Genomic DNA, 27,547 nt, shown 5'->3' with positions numbered 1-27,547 from the left:
ATTTGTAAAGATTTGTTGATTGCTGCCTTCATGCAAATCTTAATACAATAGATTTGAAGCTCATAGATGTAACGCGTTGCGGTCATTAATTATAATCTCGTGTGTTTGAGTTGAGTTTCGAAAATATACATATATCTCGGATAGAAATTTGTTATTATTTTGATATGAAAAAAATCGTGTTATAAAACGAGAATAAATTTCTAGGATGTAACGAAAATAAGGCAATAAAGTGAAGCAATTACAGAGAGAGAGAGAGAGAGAGAGAGAGAGAGAGAGAGAGAGAGGAAATACAGTTGAAACATGCGGATATGTGGTGAGTGATATTTAATTTCAAATATGTAACTCAATAACATACATGTAACAATGATATTTTTAAGATTTACACGTATATATATATATGTCGTACTATATATATCTCTAAAAAAATGTGAACGTGTGAATGTAAAATATAGAATTTGACGATATTACAATATATATGACAATTTTTATATATAATTCTAGAAGACCTAAAAAAACTTTTTGCATATGAAAACACAATCGACATATTAATGACAAATGGTTGAGTTATAATTTGCATTATATCTGATTAGAAATACAGATCTTGTTAAGAAGATCGACTTTTTCTCATTACAGATTGTATTACAAATAGTCAAACTAATTTAAAATTTTCTTGATAATCAGTTTTTGGTATAAAAATTTCCTTGCTTGATAAAACTTTGCATCATAAAATGTAAAAAGTATAAATAATATTTCTTTAATTATTCTCAATCATCCTGTATCAGGCTACATATAGTGCACAGGACTGGATGTCTATATTCTTAATAATAAAGAACAGACACAGTCCACACGCTGTCATCTATGTCTGTATTTCTTAATCCTCTGCTGTGTATTACAGCATTATACCGTTCTCTACACTTTACGTTAGCAAATGGCTCAGTGACTTTGCATCTCTATCCGATAATCAGAAGCTTATCTCTACAATGCTCTTGTTTGTTGATTTTCTTTGGTCTCAAAATGAGACTAAACATAGCATTTTTTTTCTTACTGTTGCCACCTACTTTATAAGCACTTCTCATTATATGAGAGTTGCAAGCTTTCCTTTTATAATATATATCTTTTCAATTAATTGCGTCAAAACAATGCAATATTATACACACACACACACACACACACACACACACACACATATATATATATATATATATATATATATATATATATATATATATATATATATATGTATATAAATTAATAAATTAATCACAATATTAATGGACGGATTGTGGACTAGTACAATTTGTATTAAAACTTTTGTTGTAAAGTCTTGTTAAATATTAAATAATAATTTATATATTAATATATGTTTTTGGATATATAAGCAAAAGTTATGAGATAATAAAAAGAGATCATTTTATGTATATTAACTGTTAATTAATATTAAACTGACTTTTATGCAACTATTTCTTTATAATCATATAATTAGACAAGGATTGACATAGCAAAAGAAATTTGCAAATATTATTATTATTTAGCTAAGTATTCGTGTAAAATGTATATATATCGTATCACAAAAACTTTCACATACATTAATAAACTGTACGAAATATGTCTGTATCTTATATATATATATATATATGTATATATAATCATTTGGAAGCATAAAATTTGTATAAAAAATTTGTTAAAAGTTCAATATATTCAATACAAAAATCGTATATCAAATAAAATATCATTAAAAATCTGAAATTGTCTTAAAATGTAAATGTGAAATTGTTAAAATGTAAAATGCAACAAACATTAATTCATGATTTATTATCAAATTAAATTAATGATCTCATATTTAAGTAATGACTTTGATATGTAATACTGAAGTGCACTTAACAATATTTTTATGTGCACAAATGATTATACTTTATATTCTCAAGAAATATAACTACTTATATAAGTACTGATATATTCGTGTATATATAAATATATAAGTACTAGTTGATACTGGCAGTTTCCAGAGAAAGTACAGTTACTTCTCACATTATTTCAATTGTGATGGAGTGCCGGATCTGTAAGACGAAGGTGGAGCAGGTAAAGCTAATGACGGCGGTAAACTAGTGGTACTCGTTAAAGTAGAGTCTAATTTACGCGCTTCGTGTTCCAGTAATACCGCATCTAGTGACGGATCTTGTGCCACAGTTCTCAAAGAATCGCCTAATGCTTGTCGCAATTGTTGCATTTCTCTACCGGCCCTTGAACTCCGCGAAACGTACAACTGTCTGCGTTTTATCTCTTGATTGAGTTGTTCTCGTAATAATTGTATCTACAAAATATATATATATATATTTTTTTTTATTTGTATGAATTTAAGCAATTATGTGATAGATATATGATGGAACACTACATTCTGTTATAAAAATTTATGTTCTGTCATAGACATATGTACCTGATTTTCTAAACGTGATACTTGTTGACGATGACTTTGTTCTCTCGCCTCTAATAATTTCTCGGCCTGCAATTGCGCAGCTCTGATCCGTTCTAATTCTCCACTTCTATCTCGACTTGTGTCCAATAACGAATGAGGGGAATATATATAAGTTGATTTGATTCGTATAAGTTCGGCCTCCTTTTCCGCCAATTGGGTCTCCAATTTACGTATTTTTAATCTTAATTCCCTGTTTTCATGCTCCAGATTGTCTATGCTATAACTAGTGCCCAAAAGTTCTATGTGTGCTTTCTCTGGTCGTTCGTAACTCTTGCTTCGAATAACACTCGTTTTGCCCGCAGTAATTTGACGTTCTAAATTACGTTTATCGGCTTCTAACAGTTTCACCTATTAAAAAATATATGTATTTGTTATATATAAATATGAAATTTTTAATTTTTTGGTAGTATTTCTTGATTCTCTCTTTCTCTTTCTCTTTTCAGGAGATTGTAATTCTTATATAAAATTAATATAATCATTTACATTTACCTTGTCATTAAGAGCATCCACTTTTCCTCTCATCTCGCTTCTTTCTCTTTGAACAGTTTGCAGTTGACGTAATAATTCTTCATCTTTGGTGGCACTGCTTTCCGATGGCCAGGTAGATAATCTTAATTGTGATTCTAAAGCTGATCGTTGCACTTCATTGTTAGCTAATTCATTCTGTAGCCGCGCATTTTGATCAATCAATGATTGATTCGTATGTTTTAAATCGCTTAGAGTCTGCTGAACCGTTTCTAGGCGTTCGGATAATATTCTACGCTCATTCTCGGTATTCGAAAGCTGTTTCTGCAGCTGAAAATAAAATAATGTTTAATTTGAGCAAAAAGCTAATATCCTATATAAAATAGAATTTTTTACCTGTTTGAGTTTCTCATTGTTACTTTGAGAAGATGTAGTGATCTCTATTATATTATGTTGTAATAGGTTTATCTCATTCTTGAATTCGCTCTCCGCAGCAGATGCTTTTTCTAGTGCCAGTTTTAATTGCTCTATGGTAGATTTTAAAGATGCGCAACGTTCTTCTAGATTTGTCATAGTGCGACTTTGCGTATCAAAGCGATCTTGCAATTTCTAATAAGAAAAACAGAAAAAAATAGCTTTTATAAGATTTGTATTTAAATTCCAAATCCAAAGAAATGACTTTATTGACTACATTATTATAATTGATTCTTTTATAACATGTTTAAAATATAAATATATAAGTGTTTTGTACACGAGAACAAATATTTCATAGAAACGTAGATGTTTGGATCTTACTTGAATATGTGCTTCTTTTTCTTGCAACATCATTTGCAATCTTTGGAAATCGCCGTCTAGAGACATTCTTTGTAATTCCATTTCTGTTGCGCGAGACTCGCTATGGCGAAGCTCCTTCTGAAGATTACGCTTTTCCGTTTCCAATCTGTTCAATTCGTGTTTCATTTTATCCAATTTATCCTATAATATATAAATATAAAGCATTAAATACACTTAGATTATAATGATTATGATTATTTCTTTTAAATCATACCTCGTATTGTGATTTCTCTTCCGATTCGGTACTGATCTTTAACTCTAAGATTGTCAATTTTTCATATAATTGTTTACATTCTTCGCTTTTTTGTTGCAATGCATCCAGCTAAAGATAAATAAATATTAATGTCTATTTAATACATTCAATGTGTAAGATATATGAATAGATATACTTGTGCTTGATAGCCAGTTTGTTTTTGAGTCAGTTTCGCCTCCAAAGATTTCTTCTCTTCCTGAAGTGTACGAATATTAGTTAGAAGATTATTGATCTTTACATCCGTATTACTTTGATTCTCTTGAGATTCTTTCAGCTGTTTCTTCAAGCTACACAATTCCGTTTTGTAATCGTCCTATAATTTATTAAATCAGATTTTATTGTAACACTAATCAATAGCTTATAATTATTGCTTATAATTATAGCTTATAATCAGCTTATAATTATCGAAACTCAGCATACTCTCTCGCGTTCGATTTGGGCAACTTGTTGCATAAGTGCTCGCACACCCTTTCTAATAGCTTCAGGATCGACATCCAATATGATATCTCTACCAGTGTCAGCGTGATCTTGTACTTGATTAAAATACATTATATATTAACTGCATATTACATTAATACCATCTTACTGTAAGATAACAATGTCTCGTTGCTGCGAATTAAACTAAAAGATTTTGTTTTACATAGATTACCACGTGCCGGACTCCACCTTCTCGATGGACTCATCAATTTAAATGGCATATTCACGCTCCCGTCCATTTGAATACCGGCGATACGGCGGAGCGTGGAGCCTATGCTGCTCAATTTTTGCTCCACTTCTTTTTTAGCGGTTTCCAATTGTGATAATTGAGCATCGAGAGCCCTCACTCTTCCTTCAGAACCTCCAAGACGAGCCTGATATTTATAAGCAGCTTTTAATTTTAATACGCAAGTTGCATTGTCTATATCTTTTTGTTATCCGTTTTCGAGAATACCTTCAACTCTTGCAATTGTTGCGTGGCATCGGCCAAGCAAACTTCTAGATTGTGTTTCTGATCTTCCAGCTTTCTCTCGCGACAACGGCTATCTTCAAGACGCACCAACAACTCTTGCTCTCGAGCACGCCATCTTTCATCTTCCTCGTCCGCTCGCGTGCGTAATTTTCCCAGTTCTTGTCGTGTAACTTCCAAACTATTATCCAGATCGACAACCTAAGAGGAAGAGCCTCGCGATGTATGTTAATCGAATCGAATAAAAAAATCGTGTAAAACATTTTTATACCTGTTTCTTCACTTGATGCAATTGCAATTGTATACGCTCTCTTTCCTCAATCTCGTTAGCTAATCTAGCCTGCAGTTCCTTCTCTTCGTTCTGAGTTTGGGAATTATTCTCGTGACATTTCTGTAATTCGTCCTGTGTGAAGCGAAGCTGTTGTTGCAATTGCAGCGCATCACGTTCCAGATCTCGCACTTGGGCTTGTAAACGCGTTCTCTCAACGTCCATGGTCGCTTTTGTATCCTCCAATGCTAAACGCAGATATTTTAGCAACTAGATATTGAATCATTAAATATATATATATATATATATATATATATATATATATATATATATATATATACACACACACATACTCGGTGTCTATATATGAAAAAAGAGTAATACCGACTTGCTATTTTTTGATACGATTCTTCTAATGTTCTTCCCAGTTCTCTTCTTTCTGTCTCGATTTGCTTAATACGTTCCCGTAATTCCTTATTGCTGTTATTATATTTCTCTTTTTCATATGTCGTATCTGCTAATTGTCTTTTTATATCCACTAACTCTTTGCGCGATGTCTCATTAACATTGTCAGCTATAATTATATACATTTTAATTATGGCAAATAATTAAAAAATTAAATAGGTTGAATAAAGGAAAGAGTTGATTACCGTCTTTAAGTTTTCTAATAGTATCGTGTAATTGATTTTGCAGTCCATCTACTTTATCTTCCATCATATGTAATTGAACTTGCAATTCTTCAACTTCTCTTTGCGTGAACTCCCGTTCTTTCCAGAGTTCCTCTATTTTCAAATCGAGTTTCAGCTTTTCTTCGTTAGCTTTCAACTTGGTTTCGTCCAGCTTTGTTTTGAGACGATTTAATTCGTCGCGCAATTGATTCGTATTATTACGTTCTTGTTCGGCGCGTGCTGCAGCCTCCCTTTTCACACGTTCCAGAATATTCTTTTCTTCTTCTAATTCACGCATAATAGCGTCAATTTTTTCAATTAAAGCCTGTTGATCGTGATGAGCTGTAACCAATTTGTTGTCAAATATTTTATAAGGTATGAACATGTATTAAAAATATATATTAACTTTATAAAGACTCAATGAAGATTTAATTAAGAATATTTAGTTATACATACCTATAAGAAGTGCTTGTTGTTTATCATTCTCGGCTCTAAGAAGTGCTTCTTCGTGCTGTTTGCACAAATTCTCTATATGTTGTTGTAATTCTTCTATTCTTTGTTGTAGTTGATTAATTTCTTCATTTTTTTCTCCCTCCAATTGTGACACAGATTGTTGCAACCGTTTCTCTAAACTTATTTTTACTTGCTCCTTACAAAGGTAAGATGCAAAGGAATGGACAAAAAGTGAAAACATATATAATAACTCGATGTACAATATATCAAGGTAATAATTGGACATAGTAATATTTAATAATATTTATTAATGGTAATATTAGATAACTAAAGAAAAATTCTATAAATAAGTAAATAAGTACCTTTTCATCACTCATTTTCTTCACATTTTCCTCAGACTGTCTCTTCATATTCGATATAATTTGTTGAAATTCTGCTATTTGATCACCACTCTGTTGTGTAAGTGATTGTTTCATATCTTGCGCACGTTTCTCACTGTTTTCTAATTCTTTTGTTAATCGTGTCACCTGTCCTTTTAAGCTTTCCAGTTTAATTAATGTTTCTTTTTGCTCTTTCTCCAACTGCGTCTTCTTAACATGTGTAGCTTCCAAATTAGTTTGTGTATCAAACAGTACTCCTTCCAATATTTCTTTTTCAGTGCGTATTGATGCAAGTTGCTCTTGCATTCTTTGAATTTCTTTCTCATTTGTTTCTAGAAGCACCTATAGAAACGAAAAAAGATTTTACCTTATTTTTATAATGGTAGATTGGAAAAATATATCGTGTAACATCCATATAAGTAATTTTATTCTTGCCTGTTTTTCCTCATTATCTTTTACAAGATCTTTCAAGTTTCTGTTTATTCGTGCATTCATTTCGTTGGATTGTTCCAATCTTTGCCTAAGTCTCATAAGCTCTTCATTCAATGTTTCTTTCTTTCGCGCCAAAACCGATAATTGATTACTCAAATCACTGCGTTCACGACTCACTTGGCCCAATTCTATCTCCACTTTCTCCTTTTCTATCTCCAGAAATTTAATTTTCTCATTCAATGCAACTTTCTCAGATTCTATATCAAGCCGAGTTTGTTCCGCTTGCAATAATTCTTTCCTTAATGAATTTAAATCCCCCTGTTGATCCATACATTGATTCGCAAGTTTATTTTTCTCATCCATCATCTACGACAAGTATAATTATAATTAATATGAAATATACATTACTGCTGAGATAATATTAAATTTAGATTACTTTTTTTAATTCTTCTTGCAATTTCTGTTTATCCTGTTCATGATTAGAGCATATTGCTTCCAATTTTATCAAAATTTCTTGTATATCTGACTTTTCCAATAATATCCGTTCCAATTCCAATTCAAGATCACCTAAATTATTCATATAACATTTGTACAACTTATCAAAGATTTATGTGTGTGAATATGTAAAATACCTTTGTTTTTTTCGATTTGAGAGATTAATTCATCAGTTTCTAATTTCTGTTGTTCCAACATATCCTTAGCTAGATAAGCTTTATTTAAATCTTCTCGTAGTGTCAAAAGTTCTTCTCGCATCTTACTACATCTATCCTCCTCTGACCGTAAACTCAATTCTCTATAAATTATTTTATACAAAAGTTATATTTGCTCTTATATATAAATAATTTGGCAGAACTAAAGCACGATTTATATAATTGTTAATTTATTTACTTTAAATCAGCATCCTGTAATACTCTGCTAAGCTCATTCTGCAAATACAATTTTTCATCTTCCAGATTGTCACATAGTTTTTGTAATTTATTATTGGCCTTCTGAAGTTTTTCATAATTATTTTTAACAGCCTCCAGCTATAATATAAATATCAGTTAATACCTGTAATTGTATTAATAATTGTGGAAAAATCGATTAAAATACTTAGAATCCTACCATACTATTGAGTTCCATTTTATTTTTATCCAATGCATTTTTCTCCAATTTTATAGTGTCAAGACTTTTCTGCAACATCTCTTTCTCTTGACTTAACTGTGTACATTGCGAATGACAAGTATCTAATTGAGATATCAATTCTGTCACTTTTGTATTTAATGTCTGAGCGTTTGTCTCTGCAGTATCGCATTGCTTGCGCATTGTTAAAAGCTGTTCCTTATTAGTTTGTAGTTTTATCTAAATTACAGAAAGCATTTGTAAACAATTGATATGTAGAATATATATATTTTTCTCCTTATATAATACATATACCTGTAATTCACGTATAGTTAATTGATATTTCTGTAGAGCTGCTCGTACTGCGCTTATAGTACTCTCAGCGAGTGCTGGTATAGCGTTGCTTCTCGCGCTTCTTTTCGGCGATCTTTGCGAAATTGTTCCACCAGATGATAAGTGAATATGCGGAAGTGTCTGTTTGATATCGGTATCCCGACACTCGGCATCTTGAATTACAGCATGTGCGATATCTCTTAACGCAGATTCTAACACTTCGATATCCTCTTGCATACGCGCAGTTTGAGTTACTGCCGTTTCAGAAACTCCACATCTTTCTTCCTATATATATCAAAAAACATGTATATGTATAAGTTTAGCCACAAAATTCATTAATAAATTAGATAGGATAAATTTATATCTACTAAATTGCGGATTTCTCGAATAAGCTGATCTATCCGATCGTCTTTTGTGCGAATTTCATGCTGATTAGCAGTGTGTTGTTGTTTAAGTGCTGTAATTTCTGTTTTCAAAAGAGTTACATCAGCTTGTTCTTTCTCTTGTTGTTGTGTTCTCTGGGATGGCTGAAAATAAAATAGAGAAGAGAAATACAATATAAAAGATAGAAAAATATAGAGTTATTAATATAATTATAAAAAGATTTTATACTGTCGATTGCATTGCAGTTGCCTGTAGTTTCATAGTAAAACTTGTACTATTACATGCTGATGTCATTTCATTACATGAGGAAATAATTTCGTTTCGCAATTTGGACAAATCTCGTTCTGTAGCATATTTCATTTCTGCAAATAATCTTTTAACGGACACGACATCACGCCACAGGTTCAATAATCTGTTATGCTCGGATATGTAATATTCATTGAATGCCTGTTCCTCTTCCTTCCATTCGTCTTCCTTAACAGCCAACTCCTCACGCAATACATCCCAATCGTTACTTAATTTCTGCAAATCATTAGTTAACGCTTCATTTGTTTGATGAGATTCTTCGAGTTGATCTTTTAGAGATGAATTTAGTTGCAAAAGTTCTTCGCATCTGTAGCAAAAGAAAATATCTCTTTATAAAATAAAATATAATCTATACTATATTTATTAAAGGATATAGTTTTATCTAATCAAATTTTCATATACTTTCGTCGTTCCTCTCCAAGTTTTTGCAATGCAGTATCCAGATCATGAATTTGCTCCTCGCGTATATCCCTAAGCGTCTGATGAGCAGCCTCTAATGCGGAAGTAGATGATACTGTGGCAGTTGTTGGTTTACTAGTATCACATGGAATTGTTTCTGCCATTTGATTTTCCAATTCTGAACATCTTTGTTTATATTGCAAAACCTGAAGTATGTTTTCAATTATTATTTGTTTATCGCTAACAAATTTGTAATTTCCATATTAGCTGTTCCATATTGCAGTTTCCTTAATAAAGAGAATTTATCGTACTTACTTTAGCTTGTAAACGTGAGACAAGAGCAGCTTGGTGTTGTTGAGCTTGCCGATAAGTGTCCAAACGTCTCTTGTAACTTGCAGCCTCCTGTTCCAAACGATGACGGAGCTCATAATTTTGTCTAACCAAAGCATCCGGTGACAGATCTTCATCACTACCCTGTTCCTCTATGGCACCCCCACTACGTACAGTATCCATCTTTGTTCCACTGTCTCGTTCTGTCTATAAATGCATGATTTGCTAATTCACTTCACTGCTATATGATTATATCCTTATTTTTTTCTTTAAAGAGTTAAATATTTTATATTTTATTACCACAATAACATTTCTCCAATTTCACCTGATACAATATCAGTGCAAACGAACAACAGAAACTGATAAATGTGCAAGATAAAAAACAATTCTTATAAAGAAATTTCATTTCGGTTTTTTTTCTTTTTTCTTTTTTTGATGCGATAATTTATTTCAATTCTAAATTATTATTATTAATATTGATATGCATAAGTATCATATTGAGATAAGAAATACGGTACATCTGATAAATATAAGAGATGATCTATCATCAGAAACAAACATTAGAGTCATGTGCATTTTTTTCTTTTTTTTTTTTTTATTAAGAAAGTGTTACCAATTCGAGAAAATTATCTATATTAGCATATATATATCTCGACATCTATAAATTTCAAAAATTCTTTATATTATTTTTCCTGTCTTTATACAGTAAAATCATACACCACTTTAAACGTTTTTATTTTTCTTTTTTTCTTTTTTTGGTTATGATTCTGTTTACTAGTACTGTAGATTGCCATGACAACCTGATGACGTCACATTCATTGAATCTTTCCTCTGCTCATGAATCACATATGTTATTTTTATACACACTATATCGTAAAATACAAAACTTTTATAAATCTGTAAATCGACAAAAATATGGAATTCTTTTTAAAAAATTAATTTTAGTATAATATAGAAAATTTCTTCAAATTTTTTAGATTAAAAAAAAATGTATGCGTTTTTCATACATCGTCAGATTCTTATCTTTTAATATCTCTTTTTCGATTATATATTCTGAATAAGTGTTTTTATATATATATATCAATGTTTTTATAATATAATAATCTTTTCCACCTCTTTGGATCTGCTAGAAGCTCTGAGAAACGGTGATCGCCGCCTCTCCATCTGTCCTCGTGTCGATAATTGAGATGTTCCTTTTGAAACTGGCTGCAACACATTTAATTCTGATTTGATTTTTCAATTTGAATGTAATATAATATTCGATAATCTTTTTTCTTAAAAAAAAAAAACGTTATATTTTTAAGCAGTTTATTTTTTAGCAATGTTACGATTTTTTAAATTTATTTTATACATGTTTATATTTTCCTTCAATTTCTAGCAAATTATTATTGATATAATTCGCTCTTCGCGCTTAGTTTATCACAATTATTCTCTATAGCTGTAAAAATAATCTGTTTTTTATTGGAGATAACTTAAGAGCAGATTAAAACTAATTAAACGGTGAAACACAACACGATTAATCTTCCTCTTCATCGAGTTTTTTTTCTCTAAATTCTTGTCAGTATAATATAAGTTAACCCCGCTGGAAGAAAGGCATCTCAGATTTGTTTATAGTTACGATAGGTCAGCTTGTTCGTTGATTACACGCCGGTTTTTACATGATACCGAAATATCCCATTATCGCGATATGAAGACGAAACAAATGCGAAATAGAAATTCTGAACGTATTATGTTTTGTCTTTGCATTTTTATTTTTATCTTTGAAAGTTATTCTGTTTTCCTGATGATTATCGTTTTCAAGACAGAATACTGGGAAACTATCCAAATGATTATTGTTTTGTATATATGCATACATTTTAAATAATGCCAAATAAATTCAAAAAGAAGATAAAATATTTTAAAAATTATTATTCTACACTGTATTAATTAATTCAATTTCGTTAAAGTGAGTGATTTTATCGTGAAACAATAATGCATATAATTAATACATATAATCTATGTATGTATATATGTATAATCAACCGATCAATTAATAATCATTACTTATGTTTTGAATAAATATATTATTAGCTGCATGGATTCATATTGATGCATATTCGCCAAAACGAAGACGCGGTTTATCTTTCGTAGCGATTGTTAGCCCAAGTGTGCGAAATTCTCATATGGGGTGATGATAACTGCATATATAATCGCGTGAATTAAACATGCTGCGAAATCATGCACCGGAAATCAACACAATATCGCATTAATTGATCGTTTCATTCTCCACGCTCCGCACAGATAATAATATCTAGGGAAATCGGTTTACTCTTGATGAATATCGCAAAAATAGAATCTAATATAGAGTTTATTATCTGCTATATTTTTAATGTTTGTAAGTGAGATTTGCCCAAAATTTCTTGTTAAACTTCAAGAAAATTGAGGAACAATGCTATAAGTTTTAATATAAAGATATTTTTTTAATTAGTTTTGTCACGCCCGTTCTGAATCGTAATTTTTAATAAAAAAATTGATTGGAAAACTCAATATAGAGAGTTAGCTTTTTGTATAAAAAATATGTTAGGAGCATTGTAGTGCATAATAAACAATATGATAAAAGGACACCTGACTGATAATCACACGTCAGATTCTCGATTACTTCTTACAATTAGCGGAAACTGCGATCTGGAATGAATGCGCGAAATTTATTGAATGATTAGCATGGATAGAGTGTACTTTTCAAGGATGATGTTATCCAATGGAAACTATAGCATATTGCCGATTCACGCGGCAAATTTCAAATCATCGTGGCAACTTAAAGTAACAAAGGAAGTCTTTGCACGCGGAAGTCAAGCTAAAATGTATTCGGCAGTGATATTCTGGGCATATATTGATTGGTGCCATTCAGTGCCTGGTAGTAAGCTTGAGCTTCTTCTACTTCCTATTCGCTCCCAGATATCAGTTACTTTAGAACCCTTTTGCAGAAAAAAAACAAAAATTAGACACAATCTTCTTTTGGAAAGAATCAGAAAGAATCCCAGAAAATCGGAAGGAAACCGGTTGTTCAAACTCTCGTTTCGTGATTTGCATAATCTTGAAAACAATCTTAAAAATAATTCTGCAAGAAAGCAAAAGAAAAAGAGAGAGAGAGAGAGAGAGAGAGAGAGAGAGAGAGAGAGAGAGAGAGAAAGAGAGAAATCGCCGCATTAAAACATAAAATCTTAAAAAATTAAGACAACTTTAGTATTAAATATTAAATAGCAACATTTTTCTTTCTTTTTTGAAAATTATTCCAAAAATGATAAAATGTGCGAATATACTTCTTTTTTAATATTATTCAAAACGCATTAATATAAGCATGCTTCATTAGTAGTTTCCGTTGTTTCGTTTATCGACATGGCATCTTTTAGTTAGCATTGGACTTTGAGCTCGACAATAATTTCGCAGATAATTGTATTTGTCATAAGTGACAAATGAAGTGCAGAAATCGGTCAGACTCAAAGTGCACAATTTCGTTTTGATATCAAATGCCGACCCAGACTTCATTAAGTGTCTTCATTTATTACGCATCGCACGATAGCGTATCTCGTAGTCAATAGCATGTTTTATAACAGATGTGTAAAAATAATAATTTTTTTTTTTTTTTGAGTCCATCATTCGCGATCTTCGTGCTAATCGATAGGATTAGAAGGACAAGCGAGACTCTTTAATGCGAGAAAATAACAAGTCCAAATTTCGCCGCGGAATCTTTTCAACGTAAAATTCCGTTACAAAGTCTTCGTTGAGAAGAGGAATCGAATATCAAACTGGATCGAGTCTGTGTCTGTCTGTATGTATCTGAATTTTTACAGACTATGACTTCATGGGTCAATGAGACTGTATAATCGCTTTTTCCTCGGCTTTCTCGCTTCGTCCTGTAACGTCGTGAAGAACCGTGAGTTTTTAACAAAATGTGGGGAAGTTCATTTTTTCTTTCCGTTAACGGAACAAAGTCCATCGAGAGAACAATATTTATTTCAAGAAATTTCGACAAACATGTTAAGATGTTAAGACACTTTTCTTATTGCAAAACTCTAACGATATAATTAGAAGATTTGGATTTCGAATCGATTAATCACGAAGAAAGTAATTATATGTATTAAGAAACGGGATTCCGCGACTTTAATCGTGAGATAATTCGCGATAAACGCCCGGATGATATATTCGCGACACATAATTTCGTAAAGGATACTTATCTTTGTCCTTGATCGTGCATACTGCAATTTTCGTTTTGTATTATCGTTTTGTATTATATATATATATATCTGTCATGAACTTTATTAAGATTAAACATTATTATCATAAAATTCAAAATCGAAAAAGTTACCGTCCCTGATAACATTTCCCGATGACATGTTATTCACTTGCGATATTTGAGAAAAAATATTGCAAGAATTTGAGATTACGGAAAACTTCTTACGTTACATTCTATAAATCGGACTCATCGTGCGCGAAACGTGATTTTGTTACATGCTAAATGTTTTCGAAACAACGATTCATGGATTTACCGATAATATTTCAAAATACACGTATTAATGTGTGATTTTTGGCCGGTATGTTCTCGTAATAAATTTTGTCTATTTGTAAAAGTTTATTATTTGCGTTTACTGTTTACAGATTTTGATATTGCTGTATCATCGATGCAATTTTGCAATTTTAAATTATAAAATCTAGAGAGGATTAAAGAGAATAATCGTCGTGTCCAACGTTCAATGATTAGGATTGTCTAATGTGTTAAAATGATATCGCGTATCAAAAATATCATCTATCTAAACACAAGATTGTAAGAAATTAAAAGTAATTTAAAAACACGCGAGTTACACAACGCAGCATATACATATGTGAAAAACCAAAGATATTTGTTTGACTCGAATGTCGATTAAAATGTTGCATCAGCTTGGTTAATACGATTACATAACAATGATGAACATCAACTGCAAGAATTTATAGATTGTAGCGTTTTCGAAATTATGCAACATACATACATTGCAAGAACGGATTTCGCGTTCCACTTTGAACATAAAATGTAATTCAATGTTATTCTTATCGCGGAGAAGAGTTTTTTTTTTTTATAATGAGATCAGTTATCAGAATCCTGTGAAAAATGAGAAGAACATCTTTCTCTTTTTTTCCATTTTTTTTCTTCTCGATATTACAAAACAAATTATACTTCATTGCGTACATTGTCGTGTATCGATCGATTTACTTCGTGATGATTAATGCCAGTGCGCGCGAGTTAAAATACGTATCGGGGGTTGCATTTCATGTATTATGCACGCGTAACTTGTGACATATGTCGCATGTTTACCTTATCATTAACCAAACACGATCCGGAATCTCTCTTCAAATTTAATCATATTTACAATGCGAGTCGCGTAGATGATGTATCATTCGTGTAAATTTCATTTTCTTGACATTTAAGAGCTTTAATTGTAAAAGAAAAATCCTTACTCTTCGTTATCGTAAATGTTTAATACGAATGTGTATGAAGTAATTATACGACGGTTTAAATGTATTAATACACGCAAGTACGAGTCTTCAAATCTATTTTATCAGAACGGATAAACACAATATCTATTTCGCGATGTATATGAATGCATAATCGATTAAAATTATAAATAAATAATTTAATATAATAAAAGCGTTTTTTTACTTTATTTGATTTCTATAGAAAACATATATAATGTAGTAGACACGTGACTGGTGAGTGAGATTGCGACACGTGACAGACTGAACCCTACGTCCCTATGAATAGATTATTATGATTTAACATCGACACCCCGAATGCGTCATAGTCTGTGAAATTGTCCAATGGTGAGTCTTAATTTTTTTATAACGTATATTAAATTGATGTATTTTTATATTTATTATAGTATTGAAATAATCAATCAAAATAGTCACCGTTTTTTTTTTTTTTTTTTTTTCGTGGCTATATACGCAATATATATTTTTTTCTAAATTTTATCTAAAAATAAATTTTTTAGAATTCTCTGTTAAAAATCTTTGAGGTTTACTTGAAACAGAATTTAACGAGGGGGAAAAAAAATGATAGATTCTACGTTCTTCATTCATATTTGCATATCTTTTGAACGAGTAAGGATAAGAACTATTTTAATAAATGTCATATTGCGCAATAAAAAATTGTTGTTTTATATTCGTACACGATAATAAATAATTTCAGAGAATGGAGAAAAGTTAATAAAAATATGACAATAATTATTTTTATTGATTTACAGAATTAATCAACTTTTATGTTTATCAATTACAACGCGAGCGAAAATCGGTAATGTGTTAGGATCTCTTTTCCGTAAAATCAATGTTTGAGATAATGAAAGGAGTCAATCAACTCTCGCTAGGCGCTAGTTACCGATGTTACTAACGATTTCATTTCTACGCGAAAGTTAACCGAGCTTTACGAGGGTCCACAACCCCTTGTTTGAAGACTTTGTCGATCAATTGTATGATAAGAGCGTCGTATGCAATTAGGTATCGAGAATTCTATATATAATCGAAAATCTCTCTCGCTCTCTCTCTTTCTCTTTCATTCTAGATTAAGAAGTTTAATTTATGATAGGAATCGATTTTTTTTTAAATCGATAACAGATATAGAGTTTTGTAATATTATACTTTCGACGATACACACGAAAGACCAGCTATGGCATGCAATTGTAATTGGAATTATCATTTGCGATTATTAACATGTACAATATATATATACGTATGTGTGCATGTATGGGTGCAATTTGTGTAATTATGAATGTAATATTAAACTTCACAGTGTAAAGTTAAGAAAGTATGAAGTATTATTATAATTTATCTGCTTCATGATAAATGTAACTGATTAGGATATCAAGAAGCTCAACGTATTCTTTTAATTACCATAATGTTTATTTCTGTGCACATTATGTAAACACAATGCTTGACTCATAAAAGTGTATTTATCATTAAAAAAAAATGGTTTTATATATCATTGTATAATACTCTCTCCCCCCCACTTTTCGTTTCTCTTTTTTCTTATATCCTCTTAAATCCGAAGAGAAGACACACTTATTTACTTATTATATTCATTTATTTTATATATTAATTGTCAAAAAAAAAAAAAAAAAAAAAAGTTAAGATGGCTAAAAAGATGTAGCGAGTCTCTTTCTATGATTTAATATAATTTATTTATGTGTAACTTATTTATGTTCTAAAATATCTTAACGCGCGGAGTGAGAATCCTGGCAAAATAAAAATCTTCTTACATTATTCTTTTTTCATTATTAAATTCTAATTAAATACTAATTAATTAATCTACATTTCGTATACTATAATAATCATTGATATTAAATTAAAAAAAGATTATATAACTCACCCGCGGCATTTTTATTCTCCAGATATTCGAATTGCGATGCTTTTCTATAAGAGACGGGAAGGGGAGTATTTTTCTTCGACAATGGAGATAAATGGTTGGCGGCGATACAGTTTCCTCAGGGCTTCTCGACGGCAGCCACAGCCCAAACAGCGGGGTTGCTTGTGTTCGCCACGAACGGTCGGCCTTCACTGAAGTGCCGTCGACATCGGCATCACGACGCTTCTACCGTTTATTCCAGGGGGATACCACCACCGCGTAGAGGGTAGGAAGGACGATCGCGTGCCGCGAACGCCTACCTAAACGCGGTCCCCGCGTTTTCCCCGTCAGAGGAGCGTAGGAGGAGGTGAGTATCTTATACGAGGGTATCCCATTACCCCCTATGCGCCGCGTGAACATTCGCGGCGTCGCGCAACGTAAAATATCTCCAAACTAGACAAATACGTATTTGTCATACCTGGTTGCGTGTAAATGTAAGCATAATACTCTTACTTCCGTATGTTAATTTCGGCACTATTACGTAGTTTGATATATTTTTTGAAAGTACGACGATTTCAGATAATTTAGAGATTTGAAATAGGTCGAAGAGTGCGCAAGATGAATGATTGATAGATTTATGATAAATAATTGCTTATTATTTATAATCATCGAGGAAATTATTATTTTTATAATGCATGATTTTTTTATTTTTATTTTTAATAATTTTATCTCTGAGAAAAACTATAAAATATTGAAGCAAAAAAATGAGAAAGAAGTATCAATAATATTTTACATATATTTATTATATTTATTATTTTATATATATATGAAATGTGTAAAAAATATGATAATTTTTAACTTATAGAAATAGACATAATATGATATAATAGTTTATATAAAATTTTAATTATTTGCTCGTTGCTATACAAAATTACATATTTGCGGTTAATATATCAATATAATTAAAATTATATTCATAAGCTATTATTTCTCAAATAAAAGAATTTAATTCAAATCTTAAGATATTGAAATTGTCTTTGTACATTCTGATAAACGACGAGCAAACAGAATATCATTCCGCTATCCGATCGAAAACCGCTAGCCGATCAAACTTTTTCGTAATTGCCCGAAGGAATGGCGGATATCGTTTCGCATGTTCGACCACGTAATTATTTCCTGCACGCAGGGAAAATATATATTTCTTTCCTACTCGATCTCTCGATGGAGGCAATCCGCGGATGGTACCCCCGTTAGTTCGTATTATGTTTTTCCAATCTAGAGGAGGTGGTTCCCGCCACCTTTCCACGTGGAACTCGACGCGAGCTTATCGTTACGGTCACGTTAGTCTGGTTTCGGAATTTGACCCACAAGTCACAATGGATATATAGATTACATGGCACTGCGCCTATTTGGAAACGATAAACCCTTCTCAATCTCTGATAAACCCACGTTTTCAAATCGTTAAATCATTTTACATTAATTTTACTGAATTATACGAATTATATACGAGGATCTTATTACCATTTGTCGATTTTTGAAATTAATTCTTTTCGAAAACAAAACCATGAGAAACTACCATGCCTATTTTTGTTTGCATTTATATATTGGTTGTTTTTGTCAAGAATAATAAGAAGATATGTAGGAGGAGGGGAAAAGAGTGGGACAAATTTATTAGCTTTTATTTCGTGTTACGAAACGTTTCCGTCCGTATATTATTAGAACACGCGAAGGGTTAACGGTCTAAATTACGCAACGATCTCTGGATTTATTCCGCGGATGCGACAGCGTCAAACGAGGATTCGTATAGCAGTACATAAATTATGATTGTATTTAAGACAAGTAAATCGAAGTGCGTGCCATTTAATCTTTACATACATATTATCGTTTTACCATATATTAGTATCAATGAAAAGTTATCTTTCCAAATAATTGTACGATATTTTGAACTCAATGAAACACACATACATACATGTTATACGCTATTACAGTTTTAGATTCTTTTTACGGATATATATCTTATAACAATGTTAAAAGAAAAATAAAACATTTATAAACAGATTAAATATGTATCTATAATTATATATAAAATAAGAGCGAGAGAGGAGATTAAATACGATGAGATTTGCGAAGATTTCTGAGATAATGATCATCAAGATAGCGAACTTCTTTTCAAAGTTGGCTGCCCGTAAACGAAGACTCTGTAGTGAAGGCCTCGCGAATATTTCGATCTGAATTTTAGTTTGACAAAATCGTGTCCGATTCCGCCGGAAGTGATCCATATCGCGCTGTTATCTTCATCAGACAACGAGTTGTATCTTATGCATGTGATTCTCACGTCCGTTGGACCGTAATCCGCCTCTACCTCCTGGTTACAATCGAGAAATGTATTCGTGAATAGATCGATACAACTGTCAATAGCTGACACGTGTCAAGAAAGAAAAAGAGTCGAAATCCGACGTTAGAAAATTCAGCGATTCAACAAGACCACAAAGATACGATGTGATAATCTAAAACGCACTTGATAACCACCGGTTCGGTATGGTCTTCTGACGTCATATTCCCAGATCAGCTCGTCGTCGTCGACATCCTTTTGACAGTTCTCGACTTGTCGCGCGATCGCGAGCGAGACGGCGCAGAGAAGTAAAAGCATCGGCGATTGGAACCGCATGTCCCCTCTCAATTTCCTTCGCCGCGAGAAAGGATAATACGACAATTATAAATAAATAAACAGATACCGACTATTGAAATAGAATATACGATAAATATTCTTTACTCGATGCGATCTTTTCGGATATTTCCGGGGAAAGACAGCGCGTTTGTATCGTCGAGCGACTGGAGACTCCGAATAACACTAACCGGAGCGAACGGTATTAATAGCCGATACATCGATCCACACCGAAAGTATTCCCTTCGGGGGTATAATATTTATTCGTCGCATTGCATACGTTATGCCGGGGAGATTAGATACAACGGTGGTATCGTGCGAGGCTGCTTTGACGCGTTGTTTTAAAGCGAGATATAGAAAGAGAAAAAGAGACAGCGAATATCGATGAGAAGAGTCTCCTCCCTATTACGTAACACACATTCAAATTTACATCGTGCATCGTGAATTCCGTGACGAGCGTTCGAAATGATTATGCTCGAAAACCGCGAGTACACAAACGGATCACACGTTGATTAGACCAGTTAGACAAATCTCGATTGCGCACATTCTATGCTGTTTGCAAATTTCCGCGCAACTTTCCTCAGAATTAAATAAACTATTTAATTATCACGTGATTCAAATTGCAGTATCCATAAATAAATCATCGGGTAAATTTCTATAATTTATAAAAATAATGCTATGGTATTATAAAAATAATATAAATCTTGTGATAAAACTGCAACAAATTTTGAAAAGTTCTCATATCGTAATTGCAACTTTCTTCCATAAATTCGTAAATATTTGAAGAAGAAAAATCGTCGACGAATGTACAATGACAAGTATGAGGTATTTTTTAATTTCCATTGATATTGTATTTTATTTTTGACTGATAATTCCTTTGTATTTACAAAAACGATACTGCAGTCGAAATGATGATGTTAATCGACAACACGCAAAATCAACATTGCCTGACTCCGTCGACAAATATCATTTGTGCAAGCCGTATCGCATCTCCTGATTATATTTATTCTGTTTATGTAAAACCTTCAACCTTATTTATTCGACAAATTCGTAAAACTGTGCAAAGTATCGGCTTCAGAGAGCTAAGAATAGAAAGAGAAAAAGAGAAGAGATTTGCAGTTGAATATCATGCACAATAATATACAATTAAATCTAATTATTGAATTAATTATCTGTTGTATATATGAATTATATATTAATATAATTATATAATTATATAAATTATTTTAAATAATATTTCAATAGCTGCATGATTTAACAAAAGTTGATGAATCTGCATGTATATATAAAAATGCCTATCATAATGGATATTCATATTTTGTATAGAACTCTTAAATATCTCTTTCGGTCTTAGATGGTGTGAAAAGAGCAAAGTTCTGGAGACGAAGAAAGGATGCGCATTGGATTGTAAAATATTATTGTTACCGGCGAATGGCAGCAAGGAGTATGTGGCTGGCGGTAACTAGACCATCGCTATGCCACCAGCCCAGCCAGGTGAATCGGTTCCCACAATGCCGTGCCTGGAACCATGCGGTTTATTCATTGCTTAAGGAAACGACTTTACTTCTTATTCCATGGCGCTAAACTAAGTTAATAACTTTCCTTTTATTTTTACGATTTATTACAACAATAGATTGATTTTGTCGAAATTATTATTATTTTATCAAAAACGAAAACATATCATTATACATTATATATTATATCGAACTTACAACTCTCAGTCTCAAGTATAGAAACAGACACAGAAGCGTTGGCGAATCACTGCGTCAATGGATCGCTCACAGGTCTACGGAGAAAGATAGACGCCCTTATCGCGTGTCTCTCCCGAAGGAGAGTAAAAAATAAGAGAAGGGAACCGGTGTGTATATCGATTTATTTTACTAGCCGTCGTCAAGGAACTGTATTTCAATATTATCGCATGATAATATTACGTTACACACTTTATTGCCGCCGTTGTCCGAATCTCGGATGATTCTTGTCCCTGCTCACAATTAGCAAAAAAAGAAAAAAGATACAAACGATTCGTGTTCCTGTTACCGCTTGTAAACTTATCGAAAAATGAATAGTTTATTTAAAAAACACTATTATAGTTATATAAAAAACAAGAGTTTAAGAGTTCAAGATTTACTTCATTTTTGACAAGCGGCTTATATTGCGGCATCATCTTTAGAAAATTGTTTCTTACCGTCAAAATTTCTTTCCATTCTTTCCTTTCTTGAACTTTGCTCAATGTTTACTATATATAATACACACACACACACACACACATACACAATCATTTCTGGCAAGGTTTCATCTCGGTTAGTATGATTTTTAATGTGCGGCACGTGGAGGAATCATCCACGATAAAACTATCGCCAGACAGTTTTTGCACATCCCGTCTTATCAAGTCAAAGTTTTCCGCTAACTTGCTATGTTTCCAAATTTTTATTCATAAATTTTTTACGGATCGACAAAAAAGTGATCTTTTATTATAACACGATTCTTGAATTTAAATATTCTTAATCATATATTCATAATAACCCCAATTATATTGAATGTAAAACATCGGAGAATCGAGTAAAAGAAAAAATTGCAACATAAAATATTACTTTTCTCTAGCAATGAATATAATAAAGCGAAATTATTTATTTATTGCTGTAGAAGCTAAATTAAGTGCAATAGTCGTAATAAGGATCTATGTCGAAATCGAAAATGATTAATTAAGAATTCATTTAATAATAAAATTGATTGTTCAGCGATGTTGACGCGAATATCGAATATTTATCTTCTCGAATAAAGCGGTCGAGTGCAATATATTTGGAAGAAAAAAGAGGAAAAGAAATTTAAAAGGAGAAGGAAGACAATACTGGCGAGCAGATTTCTCTCTCTCTCTCTCTTTCTCTCTTTTCCTCTTCCTCCCTTTTTCTTTCTCTTTCTCTCTCTTATTTTGTTTTTTCACGAACTGGTGACCCCGAGCTGTCAAAGTCCGTCAGCATGTGTTGCCCCCGGGTCATTCTTCCATCTATAAACGAGGCATTATTTACAGTATTGCATCGCATCGCGAAAAGATTACAAGTTTCACCAGCCAACCAGCGATTCGTTTGCGAGACACCCTCGCTGTATGCAAAGCACATTACATTGCACGAGCAAAAGACGCGATTTCCAGCAAATGATCGAATGATACGATCGCAATGATGTATACATAATCATTACTTCCTTTGTCATATAGTATATCGGATCGGAAGATGCTTAAAGATTTGACAAATACCTCGAAGATCTCTCTTTTTGTTTTTAGAAAATTATTTTTTTATTATAAAAATACTGCAAATAGTAAAAGATTTTAAATATTGTTTATGCAAACTTTTATTTTTAGTATTTGTAATTTTCTTTATATCAAGACTTTGATGATCGGTCCCAATTGATCTTCACGTGAACAATATATTTTATATTTAACAAATCAGTGAAGAATAGGAGATCTATTATGTATCGGTTGCAAAATTTATTACAATGATTATTATGATTTGAGAATATGTAATTAACAAGACATAAAATCACGAAACGAAGCACTTTACCTTCCCATTTTATCTTCCCTAGAAGAATATTAAAAATATATACCATACATTGCGTATGGCTTGACCATACATAAATATTTCTTTAAACATTTATTAATGAAAGATGACTGATGATGTTTATTGTACCCATCATCGAGAATAATATAGATTAGATATGGATTGTTTCGCGAAATATCTCGAAGAATTCTTCACGTACATCTTCAAATACATTAAATGATCCAGGCGAACCTTGATTGCTTGTTAATCCTTTCGATATCGCATTTCAATATGCTCAGGAAACGTTTGAAAGCTTTTATGAGAATGAAAAAAAAAAATAAATAAATAAATATTTGTTTTGTCATTAATTATTTCATGGATAGATATGTGTCAATTATGAAAATCATTAAATCTAATTTAACGTAAAGAAACCAAAATGTATTACAAATATATAATTCTATAATTTTTTCGTATATAAAAAAAAAAGAAAAAATCGATATCGAAAGGGTTAAGCCATTACTATCGATTGTGGTGCTATTACAAAACATGTACCAAACAATTAAATATTCATTAAAGCGACATTTATATCTCGCTCTTATTGATCTATATAAAATAACTTATAAATAATATTATTAGCGATTGTGTACAAACATCCTTCGCTATTACACGTTTACGAGAACTGCGCGATCAATCTTAATTCAATAATATACGGTAGATGTAGAAAATCTCAAAATTAACATTAATTTCTCCAAACTTATTTCTGCTTCGATGGGCGATAAGTCGTTTTAAAAGTATGTAATATTATCTCTGTTCTAATGTGATTATATCTCTCTCTTTCTCTCGCTGGCTCTCTTCAGGTAATCGGTTTCTTCGATCAAATTAAATCAAAGAGACGAAATCTTTCAGAGACAAATCTAAAGGAACTCTTTCTCGATTACAAGCACGATTATGGTAAAATATAACAAAACGAAATTATAGTTAACCAGTTCTTTGTGAAAGTTTACAAAGAGATAGGAATATATATTAATCACGCGAAATTCTCCCGTTTAGCATAATCAGTATTGATAACACGCGATTTGCACATGTGTTTTTTTCATCCATGTACTCGCGATCGTGTTCCTTTATATGTTTCTGCAATTGAGCAAAGTCGTTTGATGGTGACACGAAGAATCGACTGCGTCTTTTTAACCGATACAGCAGAACTTGACCTTTACACTTTTATTTTTAACTCGTTTAACTTTCTCGTTTTATTAAAATCATCAAACGAACGCGATTACCGGTAGCACGAATAATTTTCCATCGGCTCTCTGTTTGACGAGTTTTTGGAGAACGAGCCTTATCAAGTACTCTTTGATTTTCGTATCCTCCCTCTTCTTTCTATCTTGACTCACAAGATATTAATATTATTATATTATATAATATTATTGTAAGCGTTAATTACACACAATAAATGAAATGAATATACTTGCACACATACACACAACAAATAAATTCTCTCTCTCTCTCTCTCTCTTTTTTTCATACTCTATATGCATCATATATAATCGTTAAAGATCCATTCATTTATGTTATAGAACGGTGCATAAAGTAATAAAGGAATACGTAGTTTTTTGCTGCCAATGAGATTTGAGTATGGGAAAAATGGATATCGCTTCGTCCCGAATATATCATTCTTTAATAAATAATATCACACTATTCACAATCATTCACAAAAAAATAAGTACAGATATGTCCGGGATTTTTTCGTCCTCGGATCTCTCTTTGGCACATTCATTTCTTCTTGGAGATACGATCAATCCTGCAATGATTCAGACGCAATTCGCAGGGAATCTCTAAGATACGAAGAGAACTTCTGTCGCACTTGTTCAGCACTGTTTTTAATATAAGCTCAATGTTGAAACTCTATTGTACCACCGCTAAGGGTGGATTATGCTGCGACCTAATAGCTCCGGCGACGCGTCTGAAAGGCAATTGGAGATGATAATAGGCGCAATAGGGTAAAGGATCCCAGTATACGAAAAGGGACTCTTTCTTGTCCAGTACCGTGCCCAGGAGATGGGGCGCCGTTTGGTCACCGGCCACCGGTTGTTTGAGGACGCTGGCCACGGTGTCGGACAGCGATTGTCTGTCCAATGTAGCCGACCTAACCGTTGAGTTCTGCCTGAGAAAATGCCGACAGGGTTTCCATACCAGGCGTGGATGTATTCCTGTATGACAGATGTAGGGCAGACCCACGCCTACGCGACAACCTATGGACACTAACTCGCCCGTCTCCTCCGACATCGCCAGTTGGAAACTCACATGACCGTTGATTCTGCCACCAAAGGAACGAGCAAAGAATCGTTCAAGCCATCGTATGATTTCGGGACGTTCCTCAGGTATGAGTCCACCCCGATCCTCGTCCACTCGGCACGTCACGTTGGCCACGATTCGCGACTCCTTCAACGTGGTGCAAGTGATGAAATGATCGCCGGGATCATGGATTACCACCCAGGGTCGCCTGTCGCTGATCTCGTTTTGTCGCTGGTTTCTCAACTCTTGAATGGTAGGCGGTAACAAAATCTTGGCTCGATCGCGCATCCCGGCGGGGCCGGCGGCCAGCATCATATATCTGCCGGTACGAAACGCGTTTCGCTCGTAGAGCGCGAACAGGTCATGTTGCGATCGCAATAGAAAGTGCTGTGGAATCGGAAGACCGAGCAGGCGACAACGTCGTAGGAATTCTAATGGATTTTCCAGCGCGGTTACCTCGCTGGCGTCAGGCACGAAGCACTCGCACCCTATGGTCTCAAGATACGGCTTCGCTAGCGCATCGTAATAAGCGGTACTGGCGGCGCTTACTGGTATGTAGTAAGCTACCCTTTCGCGTTGAGCTATGTCTCGCAATGCTTTTATATATTCGACAATATTGCCAGGTCCGGGCCGCGGTATCGTGTAAAATTTAGAACAAGCGATGGAGAATCTAGCCAAGCAAAAAAGACCGTCGAGTTCACATATCACTACCCGTGCGCCCGCCTTGTAAAAGTTACGCGCTAGATGTACCGCTTGCACCGTGTTACCGCCGCTGATGAGCACACATCGCTTATTGCGCGATCTTTCGTACGCGGGAGTGTGCAGCACAGTGATGAACCATTTGAGAGCGGTGAGCGGAAGTTGCAAAATCACCCAGAACAAGCAGACCCAGGCTGATGCCCATAGAGCGGGCGCCCAGATTACGTAACCGATGGTGTTGAAGATACCCCGAAAAAAGCTCGACAACAAACCAAAGTACCAGGATAGGATCCAGGACAGCAAAGAGCTGCTCTGTCGCTCGATGTTGTTCCTATCTTGATGTGTCGTCAGCTGCTGCTGTCGTCTCTGGGAGTTTGTCACCGTTGACAAACTCGACGTTAATGACATCCGAGAGAAACTAGCCGGCGCGTTGGACGTCGAAATGAATACATTCGATGTCGAACGTTTCAACATGGATACGGGCGACGACATCCGAGGAGGCGACGTGGACAACGGTGAATCGGGTGCTAGCGATGGCGACACGCTGTTACTTCGCGACATCGGTGGGCTGGTTGACCATAATGTAGAGGGATTCTCGCTCGAGCAGGCAGGCATCTTTTTCCTTCCGTTCGATTTCGCTTTAAAGACCCCTTTTCGGAGAGAAAGGGATTTTATGAATAAAGGTGCCAAGTCGATTTGTAGAAATCCTTATACCCAGGACTCATACCTCTTCAAATCTTAAGAAATAACTCGTTGGTTATTTCAGCGAAGAAAAAAAAGATACAGATGAGACGAGATAGAAGAAATGAATTTCCTTGTGAAGAATCAGTTTTCTCGGGTACTTTTGGATGGATGATTTTTGTCGCGAATGCGATTCTCACCAATAGCGAGAGAAGCGATCTGGGATGTCGTAACATACACAATGCAGCAGAACACGGAGAAGCGACTTGGCGATTTCGTCCGTTATATTTGCATACACAGCTTTAAC

At 33.3% G+C, this 27,547-nt stretch overlaps 2 protein-coding genes and 1 long non-coding RNA gene across 8 annotated transcripts; 1 reads left to right on the top strand and 2 right to left on the bottom strand.

Annotated features, from left to right (window-relative positions):
* Window positions 1-193: 193 nt before the first annotated feature.
* Window positions 194-22,706, top strand: LOC138935905 (uncharacterized). The gene is made up of 3 exons (XR_011447309.1): window positions 194-313; window positions 17,420-17,740; window positions 21,393-22,706. It is a non-coding gene; the product is annotated as an uncharacterized lncRNA (long non-coding RNA).
* Root (ciliary rootlet coiled-coil, rootletin) lies at window positions 1,844-17,630 on the bottom strand. 6 transcript variants are annotated; one of them, XM_070300808.1, is made up of 28 exons: window positions 17,398-17,630; window positions 11,139-11,231; window positions 10,011-10,232; window positions 9,699-9,901; window positions 9,219-9,603; window positions 8,975-9,133; window positions 8,589-8,891; window positions 8,277-8,513; window positions 8,061-8,197; window positions 7,805-7,965; window positions 7,609-7,739; window positions 7,176-7,538; window positions 6,723-7,082; window positions 6,364-6,556; window positions 5,890-6,249; window positions 5,628-5,813; window positions 5,243-5,487; window positions 4,957-5,172; window positions 4,666-4,876; window positions 4,446-4,558; window positions 4,162-4,338; window positions 3,987-4,094; window positions 3,734-3,913; window positions 3,335-3,547; window positions 2,963-3,268; window positions 2,435-2,821; window positions 2,137-2,311; window positions 1,844-2,057 (listed from the first exon to the last, which is right to left on the bottom strand). In XM_070300808.1, the coding sequence occupies exons 1-28, from the start codon at window positions 17,404-17,406 to the stop codon at window positions 2,035-2,037; spliced, it is 5,856 nt and encodes a 1,951-aa protein (XP_070156909.1). In that variant the 5' UTR covers window positions 17,407-17,630; the 3' UTR covers window positions 1,844-2,034. The 6 variants fall into 6 exon arrangements, with proteins under 6 accessions (XP_070156909.1, XP_070156907.1, XP_070156908.1 ...); XM_070300806.1 differs by having other exon boundaries at window positions 1,844-2,311; window positions 17,398-17,629; XM_070300807.1 differs by having other exon boundaries at window positions 1,845-2,311; window positions 4,675-4,876; window positions 17,398-17,629.
* Window positions 22,707-25,177: 2,471 nt separating the features above from the next.
* Window positions 25,178-27,536, bottom strand: LOC138935493 (uncharacterized). Its single transcript, XM_070300117.1, has 2 exons — window positions 27,287-27,536; window positions 25,178-27,209 (listed from the first exon to the last, which is right to left on the bottom strand). The coding sequence occupies exon 2, from the start codon at window positions 27,172-27,174 to the stop codon at window positions 25,471-25,473; it is 1,704 nt and encodes a 567-aa protein (XP_070156218.1). The 5' UTR covers window positions 27,175-27,209; window positions 27,287-27,536; the 3' UTR covers window positions 25,178-25,470.
* Between the last annotated feature and the right edge of the window lie 11 nt (window positions 27,537-27,547).

Source organism: Polyergus mexicanus, unplaced genomic scaffold, assembly GCF_030449975.1.
Source record: "Polyergus mexicanus isolate NDT 795.1 unplaced genomic scaffold, iyPolMexi1.0 SCAF_8, whole genome shotgun sequence".
Taxonomy (NCBI): Eukaryota; Metazoa; Arthropoda; class Insecta; order Hymenoptera; family Formicidae; genus Polyergus; species Polyergus mexicanus.
This window is presented reverse-complemented; position numbering and strand designations above follow the sequence as displayed.